The sequence below is a fragment of the Magnolia sinica genome, chromosome 3, assembly GCF_029962835.1.
Source record: "Magnolia sinica isolate HGM2019 chromosome 3, MsV1, whole genome shotgun sequence".
In the NCBI taxonomy this organism is placed as follows: Eukaryota; Viridiplantae; Streptophyta; class Magnoliopsida; order Magnoliales; family Magnoliaceae; genus Magnolia; species Magnolia sinica.
Genome location: NC_080575.1, coordinates 66,187,192 through 66,214,958, shown reverse-complemented (window position 1 = coordinate 66,214,958; position 27,767 = coordinate 66,187,192). Strand labels below are relative to the sequence as shown.

Sequence of the window (27,767 nt, the reverse complement as noted above, 5' to 3'; positions counted from 1 at the left end):
CGAATTTAGAATAATGAGCCCTTAAGATGATCACATAGAGAGAAAATTTGTGATTCTGGATTATTACATTGTTTATTTGCAGAAGCATGAATTTGACATGAGGGGGGGGGGGGGGGGGGAGAGAGAGAGAGAGAGAGAGAATTCCTATGTCCTTTTCACAAGTCAAACAAAGTGTGAATTCTTCTTATTGGTTCGATACCATGAATGATGAATTAAAATCCATGAAGGATAACAAAGTTTGGAACTTTGTTGAATTACCTAAAGAGATTAGGCCAATTGGTTATAAGTGGATATTCAAAACCAAACGGGACCCTAAGGGCAATATTGAAAGGTATAAAGCCAAACTAGTTACAAGGGGTTTCAGTCAGTGAGAAGGCATTGACTTTAAGCAGATTTTCTCACTTGTATCCAAGAAATACTCTTTTAGGATCATTATGGCTCTTGTGGCTCATATGTATTTGGAGCTACATCAATGGATATAAAAACCGCATTTCTCAATAAAGATATAAGGGAGAACATATATATGTTGCAGTCAGAAGGTTTTAAAGCTAAAGGCTTAGAACATCTAGTCTGCAAGCTTGAAAAATCTATTTATAAGTTGAAATAGGCATGGTAATAGTGGTTCCTGAAATTTTATGAAGTCGTTTCCTCATATGGTTTCATTGTAAATACTACAAATAAATGTATATATGTAAAAGTTAGTGAGAGTAAGTTTATTATACTAATCTTGTATGTTGACAACTTTTTGTTAGCCAATACTAATATTGAATTGTTATGTGAGACTAAGAAATTTCTATCTCAAAATTTTATGTTGAAAGATCTTGGTGATGCTTCCTTTGTTATTGACATTCAGATTCATCGGAACAGATCACGTGGATTGCTTGGCCTATTGCAGAAGTCCTATATTAATAAGGTTCTTGAAAAGTTTGGCATGTAATGCTCCTGATCAAGCACCCATTATAAAAGCCGATAAATTTGGCTAATTTTATTGTCCTAAGAATGATCTAAAAACGAACATGATAAAATATATTCCATATGTGTTGGCAGCAGGGAGAATCATTTATGCTCAGGTTTGTACACGTCTAGATATCGCTTTTGTAGTTGGAATGTTGGGCAAGTACCTTAGTAATCTAGGAATGAACCATTAGATAGTTGTTAAGAAAGTGTTATGCTACCTACAAAAGATAAAGGACTTCACACTCACATATGAAAGATCCGACCGTTTGTAGCTAGCTGGATATATAGATATAGATTTTGCGGGCTGACTCGATAGCAAGAAGTCTACCCGGGCTATTCATGATGGTTGATGGAGCCGTATCATGGAAGAATGTGAAATAGTCTATTATGGCATCATTTACCATGTAAGCAGAGTATATAGTTTGTCATGAAGCCACGAGTCAGGTGATCTGACTTCAAAGCTTTTTCTTTAGTTTATGTGTTATACAGATGATTCCGAAGCCATTAAAAATCTTCTACAATAGTTTAGTTATAATTAAATTATCTAATAACAACAAGCACTCATCTAGGTTAAAGCATATTGACATTAAGTGCCTTGTTGTGAAGGAGAAGGTTTGAAATAGCCAAGTGTCCGTAGAACTTATCAGCATTAGGAAGATGGTAGCGGATCCACTCACTAAAGGCCCTCCTATCATGATTTTTAAGGAATATGTAAAATTTATGGGAATTGCATATCTCAAATATGTTCTTGAGTAGTGGAAATTTAAATTTTAATTCGATTATGTACATACATTTTAGAGATCTCTTTTATATACATTGATGATTCTGTTATTTAGTTTATATCTTATTTCTCTTCAGTATACATATTCAGTTTTGAGTAAGCAAGACTTCAATTTGCGTCTTGGAGACGCATAATAATAGGACCACTTGAAGATAGGCATGCATGATCACATTAGATGTGTAATCTTCATACCATACCCCATGTCCTCGATCCATGTTATTGAGGTTATTGGTATTTGTGACTATAATTTTCTGCACTTCAAAAAGATTAAATGTTGTGTTCACTGCTACGATTCAATATCAATGGTCTTGATCGATTAAATTTGACAAGTGTTGCTTATAATTTCCCAACAATGCTATTTGAAAAACAATAGGATGCCCATTTGAAACTTTGAAACAAATACATTTTGTGAAATGTTTTTCACAAAATAAAATAAAATGTTATTTGTTTTTTAGAGATCAATGTAGCTCAAGTGGGAGAATGTAAGACTCCTATTAGATGGGCTATACTTGACCACCGGTTTAGATCTGGTTGTTGGATTATTCAAATTGAGCAATTCAATGAACCCCACTATGGTTGTGATCAGATAGGTTTGGGTCTGGACGCTTGAACCGTAGTCCCCATATATAGTTATTAAGTCGGATATGAAAACCTAAGATTTAGAGATCCTATAGGGGAGAAGTGTGATGGGTAAGCTTCTCCAGCCCCATTTTCTTATAAATATATGTCTTAGTCTCCTCACCCACAAAGACAAAAAATTCTAGTCCCAGTGACAAGTTTTCCTAAGGGCCTGTTTGATTTTCTAGCTCATGTGTAATTACCATGTAGATTAGTAATCATTATTTACCAAGGTAATTACTTCATCTTTCCTAATGCTGACTTAGACCGGTTACTTTTTAAACACTTAAATCAAGAATCTTTCCTAAGATTTAGAGATCCTATAGGGGAGAAGTGTGATGGGTAAGCTTCATCCAACCCCATTTTCTTATAAATATATGTCTTAGTCTCCTCACCCACAAAGACAAAAAATTCTAGTCCCAGTGACAAGTTTTCCTAAGGGCCTGTTTGATTTTCTAGCTCATGTGTAATTACCATGTAGATTAGTAATCATTATTTACCAAGGTAATTACTTCATCTTTCCTAATGTTGACTTGACCGGTTACTTTTTAAACACTTAAATCGAGAAATTTGCAAAATAAATATGGGGCCCACCGTAATTTGTGTGGCTTATCCACTCCGTCCATTCAGTAGGACAACTGAATTTAAGGCATGAGCCCAAAAATTAGGCAGATCCAAAGCTCACGTGGACCACACCACATGAAATTGTGAGAATCGAATGCAAACCTTTAAAAACTTCTTAGGGCCCTTGGAAGTTTTAGATCAAGCTTATATTTATGTTTTTTACTTATCCATGCCTATGTGGCCCTATGAACGGGTTAGATGGTGAATAAACCTCAACGTGAGCTTAATAAAAGAATCAACTTTCAACTTTCCTTTCATGTGGGCCAATTGGGCATTGGATCTTCCTTATTTTTCGGCTCATGCCTTAAAATATTCTAATAAAACAGATGGACGACACAGATATATCATATACATCATGGTGGGGCCCACAAATTTAAGTCAAACATTTTTTGACCGATTTTCTAGGTGGCATTCCTCACTCATCATCAAACAAATGAAAAGGTAATAATTACCTGTTTACCAGGAATTCACCGGTATCATGGAAAATCAAACAGGCCCTAAGTGTGTAAGGCCCAAAAAGCCAAACATCACCTCTCAGCAACATTGTAGCATTGAAAATGTTTTCCTTACACGGTACACATTTAAAATGACAGTAGAATCTATATTATTGGTGTATAAGCGATTTGTTTAGTCTAACATTCAAATTATGCGCCACACCATAAGAAACAGTGAAGATTGAACACCCACCATGAGGGCCCCGCAAATGCATTTGGCCAACATTTGTGTTTTCCCCTCATCTAGCTAGGATTCAACTTATGAAAGCGTTGGAGGTTGAAATAACAGGACGCATTTCCTGCTTTTTGTAGAAAAAAGTGTTGGAGTTGAGCACTGTGGGCCCACCAAGCCATCCAATAGGTGCACCCCAGCATTATGAACAGGTGAACCAAACCCTAAAAAAATAATTTGGACACCACGCCCAAAAAAAAAAAAACTTCCGTATTCACTTGTGGGCTACCTGTTCATGTTTACAATAAGAACACCAGTTAGATTATCATAACCACGTGGGAACCAAGAGATAGAGAAATCCAGATCATTTGTTAAATAAAAAGTCATCTAAACAATCAGAAATATCGATTCATGTGGCCCCACCTTGGACTATCTATGATACTCAAGCATCACTTTTGATTAGCCAATCTTAACCTTCAGCCTGTAACTTCTGAAGTACGGGTGCGGCTTCGGTGGATCCTGGGATCCACCGAGGTGAGTGGATCCCTAACTGTGGGGCCCACTGTGATGTATGTTCCTTACATCCGCGCCATCCATCCATTTTGACAGATCATTTTAGGGTGTGATCCGAAAAATGAAGCAGATACAAATTTCAGGTGGATCACACCCCTGGAAAAAGTGGTGATTGACCATTAAAAACTTCTTGTAGGTCACAAAAGTTTTGGATCAAGCTGATATCTATGTGTTTATGACCGTATCAGAATGTTGGATGGAAAATAAGCATTCTGGTGACAATAATCCCCCTAACGTGTGGGGTGCAACACTGTACGGGAACATATTAGGCAAGGGTAGAATGTCATATTAGAATATATTAGGGAGACATATTTGCTTATTTGCAAACAAGACCTTCTGCCCCAATACCATTTCAAATAATCAATATCTCTATAAGCTTGAGCCATTAGAGGATAGTATATCAATATATATGAAGGGACTTTAACACTCCCCTGCACGTGCGGGTGAAACTCCTCACGGGAACATACTGGTCAAGGATGGAGGGACACTCACAACTTCGCATCAGTCCATTGCTCTCCTAAAATACATGGGTTACTCGCGGAGGGAGGGACATGATGAGGTCGATCACCATCTTCCTCAAGAGGTAACTACTCCGAATCCACGGAGCTCTCTGGACTCCTCATAAAGCTTCCTCAAATCCATGAGTGGTGAAAGCATAAATAATTCCTAATAAATTTGAAATAACTTGATTGATGATAAAAATAAAAATAAAAAATAAAAATAAAAATAAATGAAATTTCAACTCTTTAAGTAAGGAACTCAAACTTATGATGGAGTTTTAGACTTAGACTCCAGCTCAAACTAAAAACGTGACTTATTATAAATAGTAAACTTACTATTTATAGATGACCTCTATTCCTACGCAATAGCTCCTATATGAATTACTGGGGAGATCATAGCGGAGAAGTCAAGACCTAACAAAAGAAGTAAACTTGAAGTGTCGCGAAAGACTGGGATGGGAAACGAAACGGGATGTACCAGATTTTTAGCACGTGCAACCATCAAACCAGAGACCAAAGCAGGGCTCGACGAAACAGAAAGTATCATGGTACATTGTCCTTCCCTGAAATGGAACTTTCATGCTGGAGCAAGACTTCATCGTTTTCTGGCAAAAATAGTAAGTGTCCAATTTGGCCCAACCACATTATTCTCCTAACTTTTCTAAGCCCTTTTCATGTTGGGCAGGACTTCTACAACTCAAAAGGATCAAAAGTTATACTAAAACTAAAACTTACTATTTATAGTAAAAATGAAATTAAATGGGACTTTTGACCCGATGGAATCTCGAAAATCCGGCGTGGGCAACCTGACATAGTAGGGTTGATTGGCTTAAGTAGGTTCTCCTACCCAAATCATATATAATATGTCGAAAAACTCATCCGATTTAAGGTTCTAATGGTCTGGATCATTTTGACCTCCAATCAAGCCTTCTCTGGTCCATCTTTGCCATGAAAGTGTCTGCAACACGCTCCACATCAGTTACAGAAGAGGAGGACAGAGTTATCGCGTATTATCCGGTTAATTGTTGTCTTTTTCTTTTTCTTTTTTTCTTTTATTTATGAAGAGTGGGGCATGCAAAATATATCGTCCAGATGGAATGATCGTTTTAATTATTGTGGAAAATGAATGTCTAAGACCCCGATGATGGTGATGGTTATTGAATTTTGATAAAGGGGTATGGAATGACGGAGACGACTGGACCAATTTTCCGGCCAACCTCACCGGAAGAAACCCAGCACTATGGTTCGGTGGGGCGGCTTTCAGCCTACATGGAAGTGAAGATCATGGATCCTGCAACCGGCATTGCTTTGCCTCCATGCAAGCAAGGAGAGCTTTGGGTTAGAGGCCCTACAATCACCAGAGGTTAGTATAAACTTCCACTGATTTTTCTTTCATTACGTGGGGCCTATTGACCAGATCTTCATTGCTTTGGTCCGTGTTTTGAACTAGTTGGGAGCTGGGTATAACTTCAGTAATATCAGTCGATTTATATTTAGATTTCTGTGATTTTTAGTGCAGGTTATGTTGGAGATGAAGTGGCAACGGCCGCAGCATTTGATTCCGAAGGGTGGTTGAAAACTGGCGATCTTTGTTACATGGACAACGATGGATTTCTGTTCGTCGTCGATAGGTTGAAAGAATTAATTAAGTACAAGGCTTACCAGGTAATTACAGCATAAATACCATACTTCAAAAACTCGGTAACCCGACTCAGAACTTGGCTGAGTCAACTCAATTTTTCTGAGTCAGCAATAATACTCTTCTCACTCGCCTTTGGTTCATTTGACTCAAGGAGTCAGCAAACTTGACCGTTTGTTTTAAGTTTGGAGATGAGCGGCCGACTCGATGGGGCTGAAGATGATGGAGAGGAAAACACATTGGATTATTGGTGTACAGAACAATGTTGTCAATTCATGTTATGGTCTGATCATGAACATTCACCAAGATGGGCCACAAGATCTCACAATCTGCTGGTGATCATTTTAGTGTACATCATGATCTAGTGCTTGATCATTCTCAATCCTTAAAACCGTTTTATAGGTCTTCTTTCTTTTAAATTTCTCCACTCCTGGCGATCAGGTTCCTCCAGCAGAATTGGAGCACTTGCTTCAATCACACCCAGAAATCACTGAAGCGGCTGTGATTCCGTAAGTATTATCTGATTAGTCTTCTTTCTTGTGCTAACTCGATGTGATAGCAACCACATTCCTTGTTTGTAAATGGAAGGCCGCATTGCCTGATGGTGATTAGTGGAGCCCATCAAAGTGGGTCCACTCATCATATGAATAGACCACAGTCAATAGCTTTTACTGAGCCGCATTATCCTTTTACTAGGACCATTTGCCTCATTTTTTGGATTGCACCGAAATTGTATATTCGATGGCTGTGATGATACTTTGAAATGGCAGGTACCCAGATGAAGAAGCGGGACAAGTGCCCATGGCCTTTGTGGTGAGAAAACCTCAAAGCACCCTCGACGATAAGCAAGTCATGGATTTTGTCACCAAACAGGCATGTCTCCTCTATGACCGAAGCACACATAATAATAAATCATAGGCGGACATGCATACATATATAAATGCATGCAAATGTATGTATATGTGTACATAACTTCGTAGCAAATGCATGGAGAAAAGGAGAGAAAAGATCAACATCTTCTTCTCTACAATAAGCCTTCAATCCAGATTTTGAAAAAAAAAATTCTAAAAAGGAAAATAAATTTAATAATAATGAATGAATTGTTTTTGACAACATTCTCATTGTAGTTTATATAAGTAAAGATGGTTGAGAGTCCCGATTTGACCTGAAATAGTAGAACTCTGCTAATAATATTCAAGACATTAAAACCAAACTCAAACTTGTTAAACACTCTAAAAAGAATAAAAAATTTAAATAGAAAATTCAAAACGTAATAGAGTACTAAAGTTTGAATTCAAATGGATTTTTTACACAAACTGATTTTTTCTAAAATGTCCATTGTGAATCATCAATAATTTTTTAAAGATATCTAATATGTGTGATTTCAATAACTAGTTACAAGGTTATAACTATTAAAAGCTATAATGTGTGTTAGGCCATTTTGACTGCTTAACCTTCTAACCTAACTTCTTTCGAGCATTGCGTTCCATAAAGTAGTCTGCAACTTGTTCTACGTAACATAAGTATGCAGTTACTTGTTCATATGCATACATGCATCAAGTACGCATAATCTATGACAAGCATGCATGCATGCATGCGAAGTGCCAAAACCAGCACCATTTTCATTTCGGCCCTAGCAAAACAAAATTCTAATGACCGATAATCTGTAATGCCTGGGCTAGCTGGGCTGGTCAACCCACTTGCTCGAAGTCAACTTGACTGGGTCACTTATTAGATAGGCCGGTGGGAAAACGACGGCCATGTCCTGGTTTAGTCAAGGCCTGAACCGGTTTTCCAATCCCAGACCTGGCACACCATGAGGGCAGCCCTGATTCCAAGAGGATATCCCGGTTCCAGCAGACGGAAGAATAAGAAGACAATTCTTCCAATCTTTTCAATAGTCATACCATGGATCATGATGCCCAAAAAATTCCCCTATATTGGGTGATCATAACCCTTCGTCATTCTGATGGATCCACCGTAGATGCGAGCCTACAATACTTCATTTGTTATTGTTGTTTTCCTGTTGTTAAATTATCAATATTACTAAAAGAATAATTTCTTGACGCCCCTTGTTCTCGCTGTTTCCAGCATCGAGTCAACCTAGTGGCCCACTAGTCCCAACTGAGTCCGCCATGATTATACTTTGAAAAGAAGAAGAAATGAATCATGTGAATTAATGATATTGTCTATGGTACTCGCTCACAAAGCACACAGTCGACTCAATTCGACTCACAAAAACTCAGGTTGCATCACTCACCTGGTCAAACTGTTGCTTAGTAAAGTTAAATATGAGATCAGTTGTGACTTGAAATCTCCAACTAGCAAACTCAGTAAACTCCCACACGTATGATGCTTGATATGTAGGCACTTCGAAATTGTAGGCACAACATATATACATTAACTCAAATTAAACTGAATAGATTGTGGATGATACTTTGCAGTTTTAACCGTCCAATAAAATGTCTCCCAATCTGATAGCTACATGCCCAAATAAGCCTAATGTGGTATTTATGATATATCTAGACTGTGACACGTAATTAGGTGGATTAATTTGAATAAGTTGCATGTACTCCACAATTTTTAAGTAATTCCTTAGTGTCTGTGTGTCATCCATCACACTCTGCAGGAGTATGAAAGCTTTTCTTCAACAATTTCTATCCACCATCAATGCATGTGCCCATGTATGTGAACCTTTCACTCAAATCTTGCTCATTCTATTTTCTTTCGTTCTTCTTTCTTCCCTGAGGCCTGTCTTGGAGTGGAAAGTTAGTACCAACACTCCACAAAACAATTTAAATAAATAAATAAAGTCTATTGGTTGGAGTGTTGCGATTATTTCCTCAAAAAGTGTATTTTATTTATATTTATTTATTTTTTTTAATTTTTATGGCCCATTTAAGAGTTGGCCCCTTAATGAAGTGTTCAGATCAATGGCCATGGGTGCCTACTCGATGCTAGAGATGGTATATTTTGATACAAAAATCTGGTCCATCCTTTTTAGACCTTTAAGTACCTACACAAGAAAAAGACAAAGGAGACCCTAGCTAGATCACGGGGGATCCTCCGATGCCAAAGTCAAACTAGGAATCTAGGTCTAGTAATATCGAGGAGTTTTGGGTGTAAGATTCTCCATACCTTTCACCATAAATAGGCCCTCTATTTATAGCGTAAGAGTTGATTACATGGGTGGAGACGTTTCCTGAATTATAGGCGTGCGTTCAGCAGATGGACGTCTCTCAACCGTTTCGCGTGATCTCTGGTGAAGATAAGATCAAGTAGTCGAACCCTGATAAATTTGATGCAGATAGCCGAGGCTAAGGTCTATAGTCGACCAAACCTGCCGAGGTCGACCTGCCTAGGCTGAGGTGGTCTTGGCCAACTTGACCTGGGGGTAGTATGCTGACCTGACCTGGGTACTTGAATGAGTTTTGAACCTCCTCGTATCATTGGGCAAATGGCGAACCTGCCAACTTGCCGACCTCTCTTCCTTAGCCATTAATGAGCTCGTTGGTCATGACCGACGCTAGCCAACCTCGTGTCCTGCAGAAATATCTGAGCTAACCTTTTCTATTTAGTCAGTCCATTTTTACCCATAACAGTAAGCCCCCTACTTTCGAGCTCACACAGTGGGCTTGGAAAGTAAATTGGTTTTGGTGAGGTCAGGCATTTTATCTAAGTAGGAGCGTTGGGGTGAGCTCTTGAGCTCTTCCTTTTACTAGGAAAATTCTGCTTTTGTCGAACAAATGTGCTAGTTGCAATGACCCCTTTATGAGAGGTCGAGCAGTTTACTTAGGAGGATTATTTTTCCTTGCACTAAAGGAAGTCCTAAATAGTTCGTGTAGTTCGGATTATAGAAAAAGAGATTTTCTTCCCGATCTAGGGAAGCTCTTCCATAATAAAATTCATGGTAGAGAACTTTTTTCCCTTGTACTAAGGGAAAAGAAGTCCTCATAGTCGATTTTATAGTTCGGATAGTCAAAATTTGAAAGAAGTTTTCTTCCCCTAACCTGGGGAAGTTCATTTATTGTAGAAATTGTCGAAAAGTGAAAAGCACGACAGTATTGTCATGAGTACCTTTTTCCCTTTTAGAAAGGGAGGTCACCCTTATCGAGTAGGTCGGTCAATCGATGCACTCCTGGTCGAAGGATTTCTTGAGTCCTCAGGAGTAGTAGATCTTCAAGTAGTCAGTATTCCATGGTAAAAGCCCTACCCCCCTCTCATGTTTTCTTGTCAATACATCCCTCAATATTTGATATCGAGGTCGGAGTTGGCCGATGAGCCTTATTACCGAGCTTGGTTAATTAGTTCAGCTCAGTCTCACGTTTCCTTACTCAACTCAGCTTCTTCCAGTACTTGCTCTAGCTTGGTGTTCAAGGGAGTGTACCAATGGAAGCGACTTTCTTGTTGGTATGCTGGCCTCGGTCTTGGTCGTCTTCTTTCTTTCTTTTGACGTTAACGACAAAATGCTCCCCTTTTTCCCTTCACTTCTTATACTCAATCGAGTTATTTTCTCTTCGAGCAACTCTTTGTGAACTAAAGAGCTCCTTGGGATCGGAATATTTTTTAACTCGATTAAGTAAGTCTACGATGCTAGTCGGAGGGTTCTTACCAATAGAGAAGAACTTTCCTTGTTTGAGGCCAGTCACCATGTCTATCAGAGTTATTTGGTCAGAATAATCATCGACCTGGACAGCTTCGGCATTGAAACGGATGAGGTGGTCTCTTAATAGCTCGTTCTCCCTCTGTTTGATCGTTAGAAGATGTGCTAATGGCTTTCTTCTGTCTCTTCCACCGATAAACTGTGTGAGGAAGGTTTTGCTGAGTTGCGAGAAGGAACTAATAGACCTCGGCTTCAGCTACCTGAACCACTGTCGAGTACCTCCTGATAAGGTATGGGAGAATGCTCGGCATATTATGGGGCCCGAGGCGCCATGAAGCTCCATCTAGGCTTTGAAGGACTCGAGATACTCAACCGGATCGGCGGTTCCAGAGTAGGGGGTCATCTGCGGCATCCACAACCTGGGCGGAAGCAGAGGTGCCATAATATCGTTGGTGAATGGTGGCTCAGTTTCTCCTAAAATGGCCTCTACTGAGGTCGGCACTCGAGCACGGTAGGCTTGTCTGATGTCGTTGATTTGCCTTCGAAGTTTCCTAAGCTCTATCTCCCAAGGGCCCTCGTTCTCAGACACTGCTTCGAGTGCTTTTCCACAGCTCTTCCTCTCTAGCGCGTGGCGTAGGTTGGAGTCTGCGAGCATGGCTGCTCCCGAAGTGTGGGAAAGAGTTTGGGCTGGCAGCTCATGATGTTGCTTGTTTCTTTACAAGTTAACCGGTGCTTGAGGTGGTGCAGTGGTAGCACCCTCTTCTGCATTGCAACCAAGCAGTGGATTTTGTCTCTTCAAGAGTTGCATGAGTCGATCCATGCTTTTATTTAGGGCTTTGACTTAGTTCTCCAAAAAGACTAATCGACCACCCCGGGTGGGGGATCAAGGAGCGGGTGCTGCGGGAGTAGAGTCGGCCCGCTACTGGTAGGGCTAGGCACCCTTCTCGACTGATGATCCAGGAAGAGCTGGGATGGCTGCAAAATGGTAGCTAGAGCTTTTTTCTTTCCTTTCGCTATTGTAGTTTTTTGGTAAAGTAGGAACAACTTTGATGTTGTTCCCATAGACGGCGTCAAACTATTGATGCAAAAATCCGGTCCACCCTTTTTATACCTTCAAGTACCTGCACATGAAGAAGACAAAGGAGACCTTGGCTAAAGCAAGGGACCCTCCTAATGCCAAAGTCAAGCTAGGAATCTAGGTCTGGTAATATCGAGGGCTTTTGGGTGAGAGATTCTATGTACCTTTCACCGTAAATAAGCCCTCTATTTATATAGTAAGAATTGATTATGTGGGTGGAGATGTTTCGTGAATTATAAGCGTGCGTTCAACGGACATGCGGACATCTCTCAATCGTTTCGCGTGATCTCTGGTGAAGATAAGATTGAGTGGTCGAACCTTGAGAAAGTTAAGGCAATTAGCTAAGGCTAAGGTCTATGGCCGACCTGACCTGGGGGTACTATGCCGACCTGACCTAGGTATTAGGATGAGCTTTGAGCCTCCTCTTATCATTGAGTAGGTGGTAGACCTGCCGATCGACCTCTCTTCCTTAGCCATTGGTTAGGTCATTGGTCATGACCGGCACTGGCCGACCTCGCGTCCCCCATAGATGTCCGAGCTAACCTCTTCTCTTTAGTCTGTCCATTTTTACCGATAACAACATATACACCAAATTTATTTATATAGTTAATACATAGGAATATTAATTGGCATCCATGCCAGAAAAGAAAAGGTGCACTGTATCAACACACATAGTGCACGCCGGTGAGATCTCCCGGCGCCCATTCGCCAGGTTCCGATCCTGGGATGCTACAAGGAGGGTTTTCAACATCAGTTTGATTCGTAATAAGCATAACCAAAGGCATAACCCACAAACAACAACCAAAAACTCCATCACATTTCCACTATAATCAAAAACCTTCCAAGTACAATGAGCATAAGGGAAATACAATGAAGATAGACCAAAACTCCAAAAGAAGATCAGCCACGCGTCCAAGCCTCAGCGCTGCTGCGATCCAACGTCACCTGCACGCAACGGTCGTGCATAAGCTTATAGAAAGCTTAGAGGGTGGTGAAAGTGTATGCTCAAGGTGATAATGTAGTCATGCAGTATCAGAGTAATGCGGAAAATGCTAATGTATGCTAAGAATCCCATTAGCCGTACCAAGGCCATGCGGTGCAAAGAATGATGTCGGCCATACCAAGGCCATGCAATGCGAAATGCAAGTCAAGCATACAAATCCTCATCTAAGTCCACATGTCAATACGGCTCAAATCTGGAATATCACCGGGGTCTAGTACACTCCAAGCCAGATTGCCGCCCCATCGCGCGCAATAAGGTGAGTGGAAAAGACCTCACTATCCGCCTGCCAATATCGGGCTCGGCTCGTCAATAGCGGACCCATTCCTCGAGCTGGTCAGACTCAGCCTAGCATTGCCCCCTACTCTCGGGCGGGTAAGGCCGCACCCCCTTCCAACCGACCACGACACAGTGGAAAGCGCAACCGTCTGGTAATCGGCACTCAGCGCTCATGCATCCACTCGGTCTAGACGTTGGAGCAACCTCCTGGTACCATAAGGGTTTAGGGACTTTCACCCAGGGATATCTATCGCACCCCATGTAGAACAGTATTTCCGGTATCCAATCCCGCCAACCACGATGCGTCTGTGGAGGCTATGGCCCTGATGTCGCTAGGGCGTACAGTGACAATATCACACAATGCAAATGCATGAATCACACTACCCAGTCATACAGCAATCCTGCGCGTATCGTGCGCTCATGTAGGGCAACACCCCCTGTATGGGAGCCCCTAAACAATCTGCCCAAAGGCATAGGCTATGACCAGTCATTTCTCATATCAAGCATACGTATGATGCATATGATCATGAATCATGGAATTAAACAAGTTATATAGGATAGATGATATTTATAATGAAGATGGGCCTAAACGGCCTACACATTACACGTATGAGCCCAAGGGAAGGTCATAATGCGGACGTTTAACCAACACTATACTTGCAATGGGGACGTCAAACCGCCATTGCTCCTAAGGTACTACCCGTCGTAAACATCATTACATAAATCATGTTGGGATCACACATTGCAATGGACCTTAGGTACATCCCATTGGGCCTTAAATACGTCAAATGGGCCAAATCACAAGGGCCTTATATTCATTAAGTGGGCCATATCAATGGGCCGTACCAATGGGCCTTATGTACATTGCAATGGCTATAACCCGTGGGCCTTAGAGTGCATCAAATGGGCCTAATCTTATGGGCCTTATATGTATCAAATGGGCCTCGCCAGTTGGGCCCCATACGTGCATAAAATGGGCCTCAACCCATGGGCTCCTAATACGTTAAATGGGCCTCGACCCATGGACCTTACCTATACATCAAAGTGGGCCTCATTCATGGGCCACAAGCAACTGAGGTGGGCCTTACCTATATGTCAAAGTGGGCCTCAATCATGGGCCTCAACATAAATAAGTACAATATTTATATATATATATATATATATATATATATAATATAGTATATAATATACATATAATATTACATGAACTATAATATTATATATATCTATATATATATATATATATACATATATCTATATATATATATACACATACACACACGCACGCACAAACACGGTGGGCCCACACAATTATCACGGTGGGCCCCACATGGACGGTGGAATCACGTCCATGTGGGGCCCACCATAATGTTTGCTTTCCATCCAATCTGTTCAGGAGGTGGGCCTAGATGAAGGGTGAAAACAAATTTCACACTGATCCAAAACTTGGACCCCAAAAAGATTTCAAGGGTAGAGGTCCCATCCAATTTGCTTTCCTACATGTGGGCCACGTGTCTTGGATCAAGTGATTTGGGGTGGGCCCACGTCGAGTAGTGGCCCACGATGAACAGTTAGATGGTATAAACATCAGGTGGGGCCACCCTAGCTATTCCTTTTCAAAGAAAGGAAGCACGGTAAAAAGAGGAGGCTTTGGTCTTCGACACAGCGGCGGCGCTTGTTGCATTTTTTTTTATTTTTTTGATTTTGAGATTGTGGGGGTCCATATCCAGGGGATCCACACCATCCAGCGCTCTCCCATGGCTCACCACGAGCAGTTCAAGTCCAATATTGGACATATTTCAAGGTACAACCAATCAAGGAAGTTTTCAATGGTGAAAACCACCATTTGCTATGGTATGGCCCGCCTGAAGGTCTGATGGATCCCACCTTCTGGCTCAACGCCTAAAATCATCTTGGGAAAGGAATGAACGGCATGGATTTAATATATACATCAAGGTGGGGCCTACGTGAGTGGACCACTCCAAGGCCTTTTAAAAAAAATATTTATGTTTTCCATTTAAACGTCCAGCGTCCAGGGACGCTGGACTGTCTTTGCAATTTGAGGTGGGCCTGTTCAGGTGGGCCACCACTGATGAACGGCGTGGGTATTATACTTATAAGGTGGGCCCCACTCAAATAAAATGCTTACTACATGGTGGGGTCCATTCAAGTAGCCATACAACCTTACCATCATACAACAAAATAAAAATAAAAATAAAATAAAATAAAAATAAAATAAAAAGGGAGAGGGATAGAGAGTGAGACCGTGTGATGGAGGGACCCCGGCACTATGGGCCCTCCCTTGCACTAAATCATACATCAAGTGGATCCCATTACATGTGGGGTCCATGGAATTGAAATCCAACGGTGGAGATCCTTTCTCCACTAAAACAAATGGTCTAGATGACCTTAAATATGCAAGAAAGTAAACATCATGATGGGGTCCATGGAGAATGGCCCCATCATGGAATGATCATGATGATCCAAGTGGGCCATTGGCCACATCATAGGGTCCAAAGCGAGATCCAAACCATTGATCGGTTGGCCTCACTTGGCCCATCTTAAAAACATCAAAAACTATCCTATCCAAACACCCACCGCTAGATCTTCTTGCTCCCTAGGCTTCCTTAGCTCCTTGGGCTACCCTTTGATGGTGGAAGATGAGAAATGGATGGTTGAGATGAGAGATGAAGGGGTGGGAAAGGTGGACCTCACAAATAAAATTTTCTCACCATGGGAAGACCATACGTATGGGACTTGCTATGGGAGAGTTTGAATGAGAGAGAGACTTGTAAGGGAGAGAGAGAGAGAGATAGGGTGATGGAGTGATGGGGGATGGTTTGGGTTGAAAATGGCAAAAAGAGGTATGGTTGTTGTTGAAATTTGGAAAAGAGGAGTGGTGAGGTGGAAAGAATGGTGGACTTTAGTAAAAGGTGGTGATGGGTTGTTGTACTTGAGGTATGGGATGCTTTAATGGTTGATTGATGGGACTAATTGTAGAGATTTCCTCGAAATCCGCAACGCGCGGTGTTTCTTCGGAATAAACGCTGATCGTCATCTTCTTACCTGGGTATCGGTTCAGTGCGCAAGTCACGGCGTCGGAACCGCGGCGACGACGCGGTCGCCATGATATAACTTTCGGACCAAGCCGACGTCGGTGCGCGGGACCTGGCTTAGGATCGTGCGCAAATACCGAATACGGTGCGAAGGTTGCCGGAATTTGACCGAAAGGATCGCGGAAGCTAACGGAACAGCACGGATTAGGACACGGGTCTTACAGCTCTCCCCTCCTAATAGAAATTTCGTCCTCGAAATTTACACAATCACCGCAACTAGGCAGAACTCAAGAGGGAGAAGAAACATCACATCACTATATAAAATCAGAGATAACATACAACATGCAACACAATCAATCATCAAAAAGATGGGGATAACGCTCTCGAATCTCAACCTCACGCTCCCGAAGCCTCCTCAAGAGAATGGTGACCCCACGAACCTTCACCAAGGGGAATGACCTTAGTCAGGAGGACTGCTCCTTCCGATCAAGGATACTGGCTGCTGCTCAAAATAGGAAGCGTCCTCACGAACCTCTAACAGTTCAATAATAGGAATGATGTTCGACCCACACTTCCTCAACATGGAGACATGAAAAACGTTGTGGATGTCAGACAACTAAGATGGCAAGGCAAGCCGATAAGCCATGGCACCAACGTGCCCAGTGATCTCAAAAGGTCCTATAAATCTTGGAGCAAGCTTGCTCTTCACTCCAAATCGAACCACGCCCTTCATGGCGAGACCTTGAGATACACTATATCCCCAATAGCAAACTCCAAAAGACGACGCCGGCAATCAACAAAACTCTTCTGTCTGCTCTGAGCTGTGCACATCCTCTGCCTGATGATATCGATAGCCTCTAACGTCTTCTGCACAAGCTAGGGACCTAGGAGACGCCGCTCTCCGACCTCGGTCCAACAACTTGGAGAACTGCATGGTCTGTCATACAATGCCTCAAAAGGAGTCATGCCAATGGTCGCCTGATAACTGTTATTGTATGCGAACTCAGCCAATCGCAGATGCTCATCCCAGCTACCCCCGAAATCAATCGCGCAGGCCCGAAGCATATCCTCAAGGATCTGGTTGACCCTCTCGATCTGGCCATCGGTCTGCGGATGGTACGCGGTGCTGAGCTGCAAATCAGAACCCATCGCTCTCTGGAAGCTCCCCCAAAACTGAGACGTGAACCTCGGGTCTCGGTCAGAAATGATCGAGACTGGAACGCCATGCAGTCTCACAATATCCTCGATGAATAATCTCGCAAGCCGGTCCAAAGGCCAAGTCGCACGTATCGCAATAAAATGTGCCGACTTCGTTAGTCGATCAATGACAACCCAGATGGCGTCATGACCGCTCGCCGAGTCCTCGGCAAGCCCATAATGAAATCGCCGACACGTGCTCCCACTTCCACATCGGGACACTCAACGGCAGCAATAGAGGGGTCTCTGATGATCGGCCTTGACACGCTGGCACGTGTCACACTCGGCCACAAAGCTGGCGATCTGGCGCTTCATCCCCGCCCAAAAATACTGTCGCCTCATGTCGCGGTACATCTTCGTCGAGCCAGGATGGATAGAAAACCGCGATCGATGTGCCTCGGTCATAAGATCTCGGCGTAGCTCAGGAATATCCGGGACACATAATCGGCCTCTGAAGCGAAGTCCACCATCCGTACCAATCTGCCAATCCGTCTGACTCTCAGATGCTGCCTCTGCTCGGTAATCCTGTAACGACTCGTCTGCCTGCTGAGCCTCGATCACCCTTGCGACAAGAGAGGGTTGAATCGACAAGCTCGATAACTGCACAATAGAAGACTGCAAGCCAAACTCAAAGTCGTACTCTGCTATATCCTCGAGCATCCGCCACTCCTGAATCATCATATGCGCCACCAGGCCTCGTGGTTGACGGCTGAGGGCATCCGCCACCACGTTCGCCTTACCCGGGTGGTACTGGAGGTCGAAGTCATAGTCCTTCAGGAGTTCCATCCAACGCCTCTGCCTCATATTCAACTCAGACTGAGAGAAGAGGTACTTCAAGCTCTTATGATCAGAAAAGAGCTCGAACCTAACCCCATAGAGATAGTGTCTCCACACCTTCAGTGCGAAAACAACTGCAGCCAACTCTAAATCATGCGTGGGGTAGTTCAGCTCATGGATCTTGAGCTGGCGAGACGCGAAGGCTACAGGTCTACCGTGCTGCATCAGGACAGCACCCAAACCAATATGCGAGGCATCGGTGAATACAATAAATCCGTCACTCCCAGAGGAAGAGTGAGGACAGGAGCGGGACGTCGACGGTCCTTTAACTCCATAAATGCTCGCTCGCGGCGTCACTCCAAATAAACTCTGCGCCCTTCCGGGTCAACCCAACAGGGCCGCAATACGAGAGAAGCCCTCAATGAAACGCCGATAGTAGCCCGCTAAACCAAGGAAACTACGGATCTCGGACGCAGTCGTGGGCTGGCCCCACTGACGCACTGCCTCAACCTTCGAGGGGTCCACTGCGACACCCTCCCTCGTCACCACGTGACCGAGGAACTTCACCTCCTCCTGCCAAAACTCGCACTTCTCCAGCTTCGCATACAACTGGTGTGCGCGGAGGGTCTGCAACGTAACCTCCAAATGCTGCTCATGCTCCTCACGAGTCCTCGAATAAATCAGAATGTCGTCGATGAAGACTACAACAAACTGATCGAGATACGGGCGGAAGACCTCGTTCATCAACTGCATGAAGACTGCTGGCGCATTGGTCAGTCCGAAGGACATGACCTGAAACTCGAAATGACCATAACGCGTCCTGAATGCTGTCTTCGGAATGTCCTCCTCTCGGACCCGAATCTGATGATAACCGGAACGCAAGTCAATCTTCGAAAAGAACTGTGCACCCTGCAGCTGATCGAACAAATCATCAATCCTCGGGAGCGGATACTTGTTCTTGATCGTGACCTTATTGAGCTCGCGGTAATCTACGCAGAGCCTCAACGAGCCATCCTTCTTCTTCACGAAGAGTACAGCGCTCCCCACGAACTGCTCGGACGAATAAAGCCTAACTCACGCAACTCGTCCAAGTGGTTCCCGCAACTTCAATGGTGCCATACGATATGGGGCCTTTGAAATAGGCGCGATACCGGGCATGAGATCAATCGAAACTCGGTGAGTCGATGAGGCGGTAATCCCGATCTTCTGAAACACATCGGGAAAATCGCAAACCACGGGCAACTGGTCGACGCTCACCGCTAAAGGCTCCTCTATGGCACAAGACATCAAAGCAAGACAACGGCTCTCCTCTGCGCTCGGCAACAAACTGAAACTGCGGCAAGCCGGGTATACACTGTCCTCGCGGAACAATCCAATATGGCGTGATACTCGGCAAGCCAATCCATGCCCAGGATGACATCAAACTCGGACATAGGCAAAGCAAACAGGTCGGCAGGCAAAAACATATCCCCCAACGAGGGCAAGACAAGCAAAATCGGCCCAACATGCGGTCTTCCCGAGGGAGTCGATCATCGGCCCCTCATGAGCGAGACTCCACGGTAAACGATCAATCGGCAAAAACTCTCGGCCACGAAAGAATGCGATGCACGAGAATCAAACAACACACGTGCAATGCATGCGGATACGGAAGTATACCCTCAGCGACTCCTCCAGATGACTGGGATCCTGGTGGGCCGCATAGAATCGAGCTGAGCCGGTGGGAGGTGCTGTCCCCTCGAGCATCTTGCTGCTGCGAGGTCGCGAGGCGGTCAGCTAGCGCCTCTGCTGCTGCGACCTCGGAGGCTGGTGCTGACTGCTGTTGAGGTGGTCTCGGTGGTGGGGCTGTCGGCTCTTCTGTGGGGGCCTCTGCTGCTTCTTGGGGGTCTCTGCTGCTCTGCGGTGGTGGAGGCTGCTGTGGACCTCTCTGCTGCTGGGGGAGACACTCCCACATACGGTGTCTGTCGCACCGCACCTAAAACAAGTGCGAGAACTGCTCGGAGGTGGTCTTGGAGGGTGCTTCGGTGCTCGAAAGGCTGGGCGACTTGTGCGCCTCTCTGAGGTCGACCCTGCTGCGTATCACCGGAAGGAGCCTGCCTCTTCCTCCTCTGACCTCGATCAGACTGAGAACCGTCCCACTCGGCCTCAAAATGGGCCTTCCGCACCACTTCCTCGAAGGTAGGGAGCTCATGCCCAATAACACGGCCTCGAAGACCGTAACGTAAGCCGGCCTCGAATCGGCGGGCTCTCCGCTCCTCATCATCCACTAAGTAAGGTGCAAATCGGGACGCTACAAAACGAGCGGCATTGAGCCACCGTCATATCGCCCTGAACAAGGCCTCAAACTCCAACGCTCGCACGTCGGATGTGATCGGGAAAATACGTCGGTCAAACCGATCCACAAAATCCTCCCAAGTCCAAACAAAATCGGGCTGAGCCAGAGACTGACATCCACCAGTGCTCAGCCTCACCATGGAGAAGAAATACGGCTAATCGGACTCGCCGCTCGGTCGCGCATCCCATCGTCTCAAATATCTTCTCTACGTCAGCGCGCCACCTCTCAGCTACGGTCGGGTCTGGCTCACCCTGGAAATGCGGGGGATCAAGGCGTCGAAACTCTCGAAGGAGGGCACTCGAGCGCTCCTGCTCTGCCTGTGCTGGAGAAACGACTGGGGGTCTGCCCTGCCCCTGAAGTGCGGCCGTCACAGCCTGCAGCATCTGCTGTAACTGGGAAGCACTCACAGATACGGTCGGCTCCGCACTGGTCTCTGGTGGAGGAGCTGCACCCATAGGCTGGGCAGCATGAATCCCTGGTAGATGGGCGGCATCCTCAGGCGGGGCAGTAGGGATCTCGGGTGGAGGAGCAGGGATCGTAGGTGGTAGTGCGGGAGCCGCAGGTGGTGGAGCCGGAGTCGATCGGGTCACTCTCCTGCGCGCCATGTCCTACAGGAAAGAGCAAAGGTGCCTAATCAACCTTGAAAACTCTCGGAGGCACACTCGTTAAGGGTCGGTAATAAAAGATCGCTAGGCTACTCGAACTTAGGACTTAAATCATTCATAGCAGACATGTAATGTTGTTTTTGGTTATTCCCGAGTTATGCTCTGATACCAACTTCTGTCACGCCCCAAACTCGGAAACCGGGCTCACAAAATTCCCGATCGCCGAATCCGGCGCCGACAGCCTCCGTAGAACCCCATTCTCGGCTCCCAGCGCCCATTCGCCAGGTTCCGATCCTGGGATGCTACAAGGAGGATTTTGTACATCAGTTTGATTCGTAATAAGCATAACCAAAGGCATAACCCACAAACAACAACCAAAAACTCCATCACATTTCCACTATAATCAAAAACTTTCCAAGTACAATGAGCATAAGGGAAATACAATGAAGATAGACCAAAACTCCAAAAGAAGATCAGCCACGCGTCAAAGCCTCAGCGCTGCTGAGATCCAACGTCACCTGCACGCAACGGTCGTTCATAAGCTTAGAGGGTGGTGAAAGTGTATGCTCGAGGTGATAATGTAGTCATGCGATATCGGAGTAATGCGGAAAATGCTAATGTATGCTAAGAATCCCATTAGCCGTACAAGGCCATGCGGTGCAAAGAATGATGTCGGCCATACCAAGGCCATGCAATGCGAAATGCAAGTCAAGCATACAAATCCTCATCTAAGTCCACATGTCAATACGGCTCAAATCGGGAATATCAAGTCTAGTACACTCCAAGCCGGATTGCCGCCCCATCGCGCGCAATAAGGTGAGTGGAAAAGACCTCACTATCCGCCTGCCAATATCGGGCTCGGCTCGTCGATAGCGGACCCATTCCTCGAGCTGGTCTCAGCCTAGCATTGCCCCTACTCTCGGGCGGGTAAGGCCGCACCCCCTTCCAACCGACCACGACACGGTGGAAAGCGCAACCGTCTGGTAATCGGCACTCAGCGCTCATGCATCCACTCGGTCTAGACGTTGGAGCAACCTCCTGGTACCATAAGGGTTTAGGGACTTTCACCCAGGATATCTATCGCACCCCATGTAGAAAGTATTTCCGGTATCCAATCCCGCCAACCACGATGCGTCTGTGGAGGCTATGGCCCCGATGTCGCTAGGGCGTACGGTGACAATATCACACAATGCAAATGCATGAATCACACTACCATCATGCAGCAATCTGCGCGTATCGTGCGCTCATGTAGGGCAACACCCCTGTATGGGAGCCCCTAAACAATCCGCCCAAAGGCATATGCTATCACTCATTTCTCATATCAAGCATACGTATGATGCATATGATCATGAATCATGGAATTAAACAAGTTATATAGGATAGATGATATTTATAATGAAGATGGGCCTAAACGGCCTACACATTACACGTATGAGCCCAAGGGAAGGTCATAATGCGGACGTTTAACCAACACTATACTTGCAATGGGGACGTCAAACCGCCATTGCTCCTAAGGTACTACCCGTCGTAAACATCATTACATAAATCATGTTGGGATCACACATTGCAATGGACCTTAGGTACATCCCATTGGGCCTTAAATACGTCAAATGGGCCAAATCACAAGGGCCTTATATTCATTAAGTGGGCCATATCAATGGGCCGTACCAATGGGCCTTATGTACATTGCAATGGCTATAACCCGTGGGCCTTAGAGTGCATCAAATGGGCCTAATCTTATGGGCCTTATATGTATCAAATGGGCCTCGCCAGTTGGGCCCCATACGTGCATAAAATGGGCCTCAACCCATGGGCTCCTAATACGTTAAATGGGCCTCGACCCATGGACCTTACCTATACATCAAAGTGGGCCTCATTCATGGGCCACAAGCAACTGAGGTGGGCCTTACCTATATGTCAAAGTGGGCCTCAATCATGGGCCTCAACATAAATAAGTACAATATTTATATACATATATATATATATATATATAATATAGTATATAATATACATATAATATTACATGAACCATAATATTATATATATCTATATATATATATATATATACATATATCTATATATATATATACACATACACACACGCACGCAGCACAGTGGGCCCACACAATTATCACAGTGGGCCCACACAATTATCACAGTGGGCTCCACGTCCACTGTCACGTTGGGCTCCACCGTCCAAGCAGACGGTGAAGATAAAACACTTACATCACTGTGGGCTTCATGTGGGGCCCACCATAATGTTTGCTTTCCATCCAACCCATTGATAAGGCCACGTGGGCCAAGATGAAGGGTGAAAACAAATTTCACCCTGATCCGAAACTTCTGTGGACCCCAAAAGAATTTCAAGGGTAGAAGTCCCATCCAACTGTTTCCTACAGTGTGGGCCACCTGAATCTTGGATCAACCTGATTTTTGGGGTGGGCCCACGTCAGGTAGTGGCCCACCCGATGAACGGGTTAGATGACATATAAACATCAAGGTGGGGCCACTACTGCGTGGGTGGTCGCTTCGCTGGCGTGCGCAGGCAGCGCCTGCTGCACTTCCTGACACAGCAGCAACGCTGCTGTGTGCAGTTTTTTGTTTTTTTATTTTTTTTTTGATTTTCAAGGAATTAGCAGGTGGGGTCCATATCCAGGGGATCCACACCATCCAGCGCTCTCCCATGGCTCACCACGAGCAGTTCAAGTCCAATATTGGACATATTTCAAGGTACAACCAATCAAGGAAGTTTTCAATGGTGAAAACCACCATTTGCTATGGTATGGCCCGCCTGAAGGTCTGATGGTCTCATCTTCTGGCTAAACGCCTAAAATCATCTTGGGAAAGGAATGAACGGCATGGATTTAATATATACATCAAGGTGGGGCCTACGTGAGTGGACCACTCCAAGGCCTTTTAAAAAAAGATATTTATGTTTTCCATTTAAACGTCCAGCGTCCAGGGACGCTGGACTGTCTTTGCAATTTGAGGTGGGCCTGTTCAGGTGGGCCACCACTGATGAACGGCGTGGGTATTATACTTATAAGGTGGGCCCCACTCAAATAAAATGCTTACTACATGGTGGGGTCCATTCAAGTAGCCATACAACCTTACCATCATACAACAAAATAAAAAATAAAAATAAAATAAAATAAAAATAAAATAAAAAGGGAGAGGGATAGAGAGTGAGGACAGTGTGATGGAGGGACCCCGGCACTATGGGCCCTCCCTTGCACTAAATCATACATCAAGTGGATCCCATTACATGTGGGGTCCATGGAATTGAAATCCAACGGTGGAGATCCTTTCTCCACTAAAACAAATGGTCTAGATGACCTTAAATATGCAAGAAAGTAAACATCATGATGGGGTCCATGGAGAATGGCCCCATCATGGAATGATCATGATGATCCAAGTGGGCCATTGGCCACATCATAGGGTCCAAAGCGAGATCCAAACCATTGATCGGTTGGCCTCACTTGGCCCATCTTAAAAACATCAAAACTATCCTATCCAAACACCCACCGCTAGATCTTCTTGCTCCCTAGGCTTCCTTAGCTCCTTGGGCTACCCTTTGATGGTGGAAGATGAGAAATGGATGGTTGAGATGAGAGATGAAGGGGTGGGAAAGGTGGACCTCACAAATAAAATTTTCTCACCATGGGAAGACCATACGTATGGGACTTGCTATGGGAGAGTTTGAATGAGAGAGAGACTTGTAAGGGAGAGAGAGAGAGAGATAGGGTGATGGAGTGATGGGGGATGGTTTGGGTTGAAAATGGCAAAAAGAGGTATGGTTGTTGTTGAAATTTGGAAAAGAGGAGTGGTGAGGTGGAAAGAATGGTGGACTTTAGTAAAAGGTGGTGATGGGTTGTTGTACTTGAGGTATGGGATGCTTTAATGGTTGATTGATGGGACTAATTGTAGAGATTCCTTCGAAATCCGCAACGCGCGGTGTTTCTTCGGAATAAACGCTGATCGGCATCTCTTACATGGGTATCGGTTCGGTGCGCAAGTCACGGCGTTGGAACCGCGGCGACGACGCGGTCGCCATGATATAACTTTCGGACCAAGCCGACGTCGGTGCGCGGGACCTGGCTTAGGATCGTGCGCAAATACCGAATACGGTGCGAAGGTTGCCGGAATTTGACCGAAAGGATCGCGGAAGCTAACGGAACAGCACGGATTAGGATATAGTTTATACATAGGAATATTAATTGGCATCCATGCCAGAAAAGAAAAGGTGCACTGTATCAACACACATAGTGCACGCCGGTGAGATCTGTGAATACCAACTTTTGGTGCACACTATGAGCATGCATACTCCACCCATCACATAACATGCAGGTGAATGATGTTGCTCCACGTGGTTGTAAATGGACGGTAATAAATAGCTTAAATACACTAAAATTAAAATAGTGTATTTTGTTTAATATAACTTTGATTGAGATTATTCAAAACCAAAGTAAAACTTAATGGGTTTTGTTTCTGGAAAAGAATAAAGAAAGTATAAAATACAACAAGTCAAATGATGCCGATTTTGAGATGTTTTAAAATTGTTCAGAAAATCATCAGCTTAAAACAGTTTGTACTACAAGAATTTTAATAATTTTTGTGCAAATCAATGAAATTTTGTAGGATGAAAATAAGCTTGATGATAAATTATCAAAATTTTTTATTATATAAAATTCATTTATTAACTAGAAGTACTAAAAACACTGCAAGCAACGTACGGATGTATCAAAACTAAAAATTTTAACAATACCAAATTGGTACTGATGAATTGGGAATCACTCGACCAGTGTAGGTTGGACTAAGTCACAGCCAAAGAGATCCACTCAACTCTCTTTTGTCAGAAATTTGCAGAAAATTGTTATTTTTTTTACTAAAAAATGGATTTCTTTTTCATTTCAAATAAGTTATCATATGAATCAATTGCAACCAACTCTCATAAATACACCAATAACAACTATAGGTTCCTCATGCGTAGATCATCTTTCTAAAATAAAATAAAATAATTTTTAAAATCATGCAAGAAACATTTCCAAAACATACTTAAATCTCAAATTCTTCCCTATTTTATGCATTTAACGTGGTTTCAAAGCCAGGCATCATAAAGACCCTTGAATATAGTTGGGCTGGAAATAATTGACTGAGTACCAAAGCCTGGGCATAGTTGATGAGTTGGACTTTTCTCTTAAATCGGGCTAGCAGCAGTGGGATTGGTGGATCTGTGACTGTGGGGCCCAACGTGATGTATGTGTTTTAAATCCACTTTGTCCATCTATTTTTCCAGCTCATTTTAAGGTATGAGCTTAAAAGAGAAGAAGATTTATATCTCAGGTTGACTACACCACAAGAAATAGTGGTAATTGAACGCCCAACGTGATGCTTGATTGAGCATTACCATTCATTTGTGGAACGCAATCATTGATTGATTTGGATTGTGGCCATCCCAATTGGGCCCATTGGATGGACTATCCAGATTATTATAGACATGTGTACCACATGTACATATAGATGTGGCTGCATGATCATCATCTTAGCTGGCCTCCAACCACCATATCATTCCTCTTTAATGATTTGTGTCAGTGTAACTCAGCATTGTGTTATCTCAATTGGCTGACTCAGAGGGTTAACTCACTGAGTCCAGGTCACTAAAGTGAGGTTAGAATAATTTAGATGGCTGATGTTGTTATTGGTTGGTGTAGGTTGCACCATACAAGAAAATACGGCGAGTTTCATTTATTGATTCCATACCCAAGACTGCGGCTGGCAAAATTCTAAGGAAGGATTTGGTAAAGCTTGCAACCTCAGCCTCTGCGCCCTCAAAATTATAAATAATTCTACTGTTTATGATATTTCCTTTGTTTAATACTGCAATTAAACTGAATTTTTTAAAGTGGCTTTTAAGCTTTTCAATTTCAGAAAATACATCTGTGGCAAGAGTTTGGTGTTGAGTAACCTATCCTAACTGGGTATCGCTTGTTGGTATCTAGAAAATGACAGAAGAACAGTGCTATTTGTAGGGTTTTGCTGGAATTGAAATTCTAGATAGCTTTTCATTGCTATTTATAGGGTATATGAGTGAGAGAGTTTTCTGTTAAAAGAATTTATAAAAAAAAAAAAAAAACTTTTTGTGGTGCTTTCTTCATTAAAAAAAAAAAAATGGTTTAGGGTGCGTGTGGTTGACGCAGGGATGGATGTGATGAGGTGGATTACCATCTTCCTCAAGAGATAATTACTCCAAATCCATGGAGCTTCTTTGGACTCCTCACAGAGATTCCTCAAATCCACGAGGAAAAATAGAAAATTAGAAATAAATTCTAATAAATAATTGATGATAAAAACAAATTTACAATCCTTTCAATAGTGATATCTAACCTAGGAAGAAGTTTCAAAATCCAACTCTAACTCGAACTCCCTAGAAACGTGACTTATTATAAATAGTAAACTTCTATTTATGGATGGCCATGATTTCT

At 43.7% G+C, this 27,767-nt stretch overlaps 1 protein-coding gene across 1 annotated transcript in view; it reads left to right on the top strand.

The window, feature by feature from the left end:
* The window catches only part of LOC131239988 (4-coumarate--CoA ligase-like 9), a 41,697-nt gene extending 14,330 nt beyond the window's left edge, over nt 1-27,367 (top strand). Inside the window, exons 2-6 of the mRNA XM_058237958.1 lie at nt 5,893-6,082; nt 6,239-6,384; nt 6,800-6,867; nt 7,129-7,231; nt 26,997-27,367. Coding sequence (XP_058093941.1) covers nt 5,893-6,082; nt 6,239-6,384; nt 6,800-6,867; nt 7,129-7,231; nt 26,997-27,125 — 636 coding nt within the window. The 3' untranslated portion in view covers nt 27,126-27,367. The remainder of the gene's footprint in view (nt 1-5,892; nt 6,083-6,238; nt 6,385-6,799; nt 6,868-7,128; nt 7,232-26,996) is intronic.
* Nucleotides 27,368-27,767: the final 400 nt, after the last annotated feature.